A 6500-nucleotide genomic window follows, 5' to 3' on the forward strand; every position below is an offset into this window, starting at 1 on the left:
TATATATATATTTCATTACTCGCCGAGTAACGGTATTGCTACTGCAACTAGCATGGAGCCGGTTTCCCGGGCGGCATGTCATTACCCACCACCCGGCCTCTTGATTGCGGTTTGGCTGGTTCGCTGTTGATTGGCCGGCCAATCAGGATGCCAGGGGTGGGGGGGGGTCATTACCCACCTCCCAGCTTCCTGATTGGCCGGGAAGCTAGCTCCATGTTCCCTCTGGCCACTGCCGGTCAGAGGAAATCTCCCTCTGACTAGAAGTTCTGGTATTGGAGCATTTACTCAGTATCGGCACCAGTGCATCCCTAGTTTCTAATGACTGGTTTACTTTTGAGTCCATCTTCCCAAAATGGAACAGAACAGTTTCTTATAGAAGAACTCCGGGCAGAAGTTTTATTAACCTTTGCAGTGGGGCTACAACCGCACTGCAAAGGTTAACTGCTCAGTTTAGCCTAGGGTAAAAAAAAAAAATTATACTCTCCCGATCCTCGGAGCCGTCAGCACTACTTCCAGCCTGTCTCTCCTCCGCTGCAGTGATGGTATGTCCCTCGGTGTCCTCTTCGTATACACTGTATTGAAGGTGATGACTCGAGGATCCTTAGACTGCTGCAGCAGACGGGGAGAAACACTGCAAGGACCAGTCTTAAGAGCTAGCCGTCTCTGAGGATCAGGTGTGTATAACTTTTTTTTTTTTTTTTACCCTAGGCATAGATGAGCAGTTAGGTTAATAAAATTTCTGCCCAGAGTTTTTCTTTACATCTCTCATGTAGTTGGATCGTGCGTTCTAGGGACTTGAGTCCTTAGATCTGTTCACTTGTTGCAGCCGCTATCAGCGGGTTCCAATCTCCCTGTTGGGTATTTATGTATTTCCACTTTTGCAGCCAAATTGGAATAACACCCAGTTTGTTGCTTGTTCCCATTCACATAGCATTTACTTGCTTAAACACCCTACCTAGTTTCCCCCATGTGGGGAGGCTATGGGATTCGTTTACCATAATTAACCCTGTCTGTTCTGTGCTGGCAGATATTATTAGTTGTAAACTAGATTTCAACACTGTCTGTCCTAACAAAGGGTTAAAGATCTCAAGGCTTGTGTTCCGCATTGTATGGTAATGAGGGACAATAGATTACAGTCCTATGTATAAACTACTTCAAAAAAATCTAGAAGGGTATGCTATATTTTTGTATAATTATTTTTAGGTATGCTGTGTGTGGGAACACATACAAAAATGTAGCAGGGGCTTCTCATGTTTGACTGCAAAAGTGTAAGTAAACTACACTTTAACTTTATGTCCTGGAGAATGTTAAAGGAGGAGAGAGAATACCCTGAGGTGGGGGCTACAGAACCAGGAACTGCAACACAGAGATGTCATTGCAGTCTCTGAGAGAGATGGGAAACAAGTCATCGCATCAGAATCCTCTTATAACTGAAGTGCCACTTTTGGATTTATTGACCGCCATTTACTATCTATAACTTATTTTTATTTTTTGCTCCACATGCTCAGACCGCAGAACACACAAACATAACTCTGCAATGTATTACATTGTGTGTTTCTTCTTTAATATAATGTTCTAAGTTGTAAAATAAAAAGAACTGCTCATTTCCTTACGTACATGTACTTTTTTATTTCTCCGACTCAGGTGTTGTTGGAATGCTATTTAAAGAAGGATTTGGTGTATCAGAAGGCAACTCCAACGTTCCATCACTGGTCAGTTGATGAAAGAAGGTTCGGCCTCACCTTTCAGAGTCCTGCTGATGCACGAGCCTTCGACAGAGGAGTACGCAAAGCAATTGAAGACCTCACAGAAGGTAGTGAAACCTAAGACCCGCATTCCAACTATTCTTTGCCTTGGGGTGTGGAACTTGCGTGATCCGTCACATTCCTCAGTTCCTTTTTTTGTGCTGGTGATACCAGAAAAACCCTGAAGCTGGATGAATGTTGGCAGGCAAAGAAAGAAGGACTTTTCTAATTTGTCCCATGTTGTATATGTTAATGAGGACAGGGTAAAGTAAGCACAAATCCCCTAGGTAGGAGGATGAGCAGTATGTATACCAGTGCCAAGTAATCTCTGTTTTTACATGATTGTATTTGAAGCATACTGCCTACCCAAATGATCAACTGAGACTTAGGACAGCAAAGATATATAAAGGAAACCCCCCAGGTAGACAGCTAACCTCGCTCATGGCAGATACCGATACGGTATTGTATGTCAAATTTTTTGTAAACTCTTACACATTGTAGTAGTCCAGTCACCCCTCCAGACCTATATGTCTGCATCACCTTTCAGAACCTGTAAGCTATGCAGATACAGTGCCAGCCATTAGGAGCCAGCATTGCTGACTCCTTTCCCAAATCCACATTCATGGACTATGGCCTTCTTTTGCAAGTTAAAACTCCTTGATATCCAAAATGTACTACTACTAAGAAAACAAATCAAAACATAAACCAAAAATATGCTACATCATTTTCAACATGAAAACATATGCTAGTGTGACCATGTGACTAGATCAATATGAGATCCCGAGTAACACTTACTGTAGTCATGTGGGCTAACTCTTCTTTCTTGCAAATCCTAACATTCAGTATTTAGTTTTTGATGTTTCCTATTAGACCTCCCTTAGCTGGTGAGGGGCTATCATGCTGCACTCTAGTATTTTGTGCACTTGTATCCCCTTAGCATCCAGTGATTTCTCTTGCAACCCTCTGACGTTTAGCTAAGGGGCCCATTCACCACATCATCAGCAGACCAGATTGTTTCTGGACCCAAAATGCATCCAATGTATCCCTATGCTATTTCTGGCCTCTGTTCACACCAGCGCAGTCCGTTCCAGACCAGAAAAATACTTGTCTCATTTGGTCTGGAATGCACTGGAGCTTCGGGCAGGTTCACACCATTTTCTGGACCAGATCTGGTCCAGAAAATGGGGCGAAGTGTTCACATCCCCCTCTGGTGTCCAGCATGGTTTGAACCCATACTCCTGACATGTGATGATTTTTGTATTAAGTGCATTATATACAGCCTCTAGAAACATTGTTTATGCTGGGACTTGTAGTTCCATAAAGTTGGGTGGACATGTACAAATGTCTAAAACTTTGGTGGTTTGGTGATCACTTACAAAGCATAGCCCAGTTCATGATGCTATCCCGGCTCTAAACCCCCCACCACCTTTAGTGACGCTGTGGTTTTTTTATTCTTGTAAGTTTACCTGGATACCCAGCTCCCTTTTACCTTCTTACTGAGCTTCACTGTCCTATTGTAAGCCCTTGTTCATGAGAGTGTCTTTCATAAAAATGTCTGTAGCATTGTGTAGCAACCATCCAGCCTCAATGTTTTTTTGTTTTTTTTTCACCAATTGATTTCCTGTGCAGTTTTGAGGCTCGTTACTTAAAGGCCATACAGAGAATTCTTTAACAAAAATAAAAATGAAATGTCGTCAACTCAAAGAATGCAAAGGGTGTACTCTACACTGGGCCCATAAAGTCTTGGGGCTGGGGTAGCAGAAAGCTATACTTGGTCATAGATGGCTTAATAAATGTAAGCAGTGCCCTGCTTGAAAATGTTGGTTTGTTTTTGAACTGCAAGATGGGGATAGAGCCCCAGGCAGGAGATCACACAGGGAAATCTGCTTCTCCATGGAAAGTCTTCTACCAGTGGGTCCCAATCCTTCGCTCTTCTGTGTAGTAGCAGGAAAGATCAGAAATACTGCTATCACCATCGGGGCCTTGTCAATGCTTCAAATTATGCAAGATCGGGCAAATGCCTTTCTGGCTATCATTTTTATACAAATGTTTTGTCAGCTTTTGGAGTTAGTTCACATGACGCTTGTGCTGTAAGGCACATTGGGGGGGAATTTATGAAAACTGGAGCAGCTGTGCATGACAACCAATCAGCTTCTTTTTCATTTTTAAATCTTAACTGAACAAACTGAAGAGAGAAGCTGATTGGTTGCCATGGTCAACCTCCCCAGTTTTGATCAATTCCCCCTATTGAGCTTTTTTTGTGCATGGGCTTCTAACACAATCCACCTCCATTTTGAATCAACTGTTGAAAAAATAGGTCCTGCTTAATCAACATCAGTTGCATCATTCATTTTGTATAGATTGTCAATGCATAGCAATGGAAGAGAAAAACCAACCCAGACTTTTTTTTTTAATGCAGCGCACTTTGTATGTTGTGTGCTGCAGTGTTGGTCTATTGACTGCTACTGGACTTGTGAGTTGGCATTCTAAGTAAATGACTATGTGGCATACGGATGGATGCATTTCTTAACGCCCATTAGAATGTGTGTTAATGCAACATATTATAGTGAAGGTGAGCTTCTACTCTACTTTCTGTTTGAATTTCAGTAGCCACTTCCTTAGACTTCTATGGGACCAGCTTCAATTCAAACAATGAACAGTGACCAGATGTGTTAGGATAGTGGTGGGCAACTCCGCTTCTCCAGCTATTGTAGAACTACAAGTCCCGTTAGGCATTGCAAGACTGACTGTTACAGGAATGACTCCCAGAGGCATGTTGGGATTTGTAATTAAAGCACTGCTGGAGGGCTGGAGTTGCCCACCCCTGTCTTAGGAGATGAGTATAGCACTCAAAGCTAGAGCTGCAGCTAACAATTATTTTCAAAATCGATTAGTTAGCCGATTATTAAGTTCAATTAATCGGGTAATCGGATTAAAAATAAAATACATTTTTTTTAAATTGCTCCAGTGATGGGACTACTAGTTTGAATTGAGATTGTAGTCCATCACAGGAGCAAGCTTGGAGCGGTGGAAGTAAAAAAGGAAAAAAAAAAAGTGTGGTGTGCAATATAGTGAAATGAAAAGTGTAAAATTATACAGCAATGAATGCAGAATGGCATCGGCTATAGAGGACTACAAATCACAGCAATAGTACATTATACAGCGCAATGCAGAATGCCACCAGCTATAGAGGAGTACAACAAATCCCAGCAATAGTCCATTATAGCTGGTGGTATTCTGCATTGTGCTGTATAATGTATTATTGCTGGGTTTTGTAGTCCTCTATACAGCGCAATGCAGAATACCACCAGCTATAGAGGAATACAACAAATCCCAGCAATACATTTATACATACAGTGTATAATGTATTGCTGGGATTTGTATTCCTATGTATAATATACAGCACAATGTACTATCAGCTATAGAGGAATACAAATCCCAGCAATACATTATACAGCACCATGTGTGGGAAAGTGCAGGCTTACCTGAGCAGTCTTCCAGCAACTTTGTTTCTGAGATCGGGCCCGTCTATTGGCGGCTGTCATCCGCCCACACCTGCTCCTCCTTACTTCTTCTCCCCGCGTCCCTGTGCCGATCGTGGATTTGGGCGGGTGGTGAGCGTGAGGCGGGGAAGAGGTGCGGCGTGTGGAGCGTGGATGCAGGTGGGTGGGTCTGGCAGCGGCGAGCGTGAGGTGGGGAGGAGGTGCAGCGCGCAGTGTGTGTGGAGCCGTGAACAGGGCCAACCAATCGGAAGCCGATTAATCGATGATTGAAAAAGTTGACAACTTTTTCAATAATCGATTATGTCGATTAGTTGTTGCAGCCCTACTCAAAGCCTATATTCAGTTCTTAATATCTCACAAAGGAGTCTGGTAATAAGAAGTAACACACTACTTTTATCTCTCAGGCTGTTTTAAAGAACACTTTCTGAACAATTCTGAAGTGTACGCCAGCCCTAACAAATAACTTATTTGCTCTTTTTTGGTCTGTTAAATATACCATTGAAAAGTATTTTTATATCTGTTCAATACAATAAGTGCGCTCATTGCTCCTGTCAGAAATGCATTTCTGTCCTGTGCACTCTGTAACGTTATTTTAGTCTTATCCTGCCCAAGTTCCCTTTGTGGACTGCCGAACACGTCCCGATGTTATGGAAATGAGCAGACAATGTGTTCTGCAGTCTTCACATACTTCCTGTCCTTTAGTGACATTGATGTTACTCCACAGATACAGTGCTGTCACTTTAGGACAAGACGTGTGTTACTGGCAGCATCGCCAGGTGAAAAAAGCAAATGAATGCAGCCACCACATACAGGGACTGTTGAGCTGCAATATAGTACGTTCTTGGGTTCAGATTCACTTTTAAAATGAGCTCTTTGAGTGTTGAATGGGCATTTGAAGGAGTTTTATTTTATGTGATGAGGCCCTGTTTCCAACTGTGCAAAAGGACCTGTTTTTTTCTGTAGCTACACCTGTTGTGCTGTATATTAGTATCATGTTGAAATACTGACCTGTTGGTTCTGTTCACATAAATAGAGCACAAAATGGAAATGGTTAAATTGTAGCACTGCTCAAGCTTCTTGCATATCAGATTTCTGCTCTAAAGCATGTTGTCTACCTGAAAGAAAGGTAGGACTTGTTTAGCTGGAGACTGGCAGGGCGCCCAGGAAAACTTGCTTACACTTTTTTTTTTTTCTCTTTCAATAATGTACTAAAAACATGTATTCATATCTTATCTCTTTGCTTTTACTCCAG

General features: G+C 42.2%; 1 protein-coding gene across 1 annotated transcript in view; it reads left to right on the forward strand.

Annotated features, from left to right (window-relative positions):
* The window catches only part of SPRED2 (sprouty related EVH1 domain containing 2), a 101651-nt gene that overhangs the window by 65345 nt on the left and 29806 nt on the right, over positions 1-6500 (forward strand). The window contains exon 3 of the mRNA XM_018555781.1: positions 1645-1813. Within this exon, the coding sequence (XP_018411283.1) occupies positions 1645-1813 (169 nt within the window). The remainder of the gene's footprint in view (positions 1-1644; positions 1814-6500) is intronic.

The sequence above is a fragment of the Nanorana parkeri genome, unplaced genomic scaffold, assembly GCF_000935625.1.
Source record: "Nanorana parkeri isolate BGI_ZX_2015 unplaced genomic scaffold, ASM93562v1 scaffold11, whole genome shotgun sequence".
Classification (NCBI taxonomy): domain Eukaryota; kingdom Metazoa; phylum Chordata; class Amphibia; order Anura; family Dicroglossidae; genus Nanorana; species Nanorana parkeri.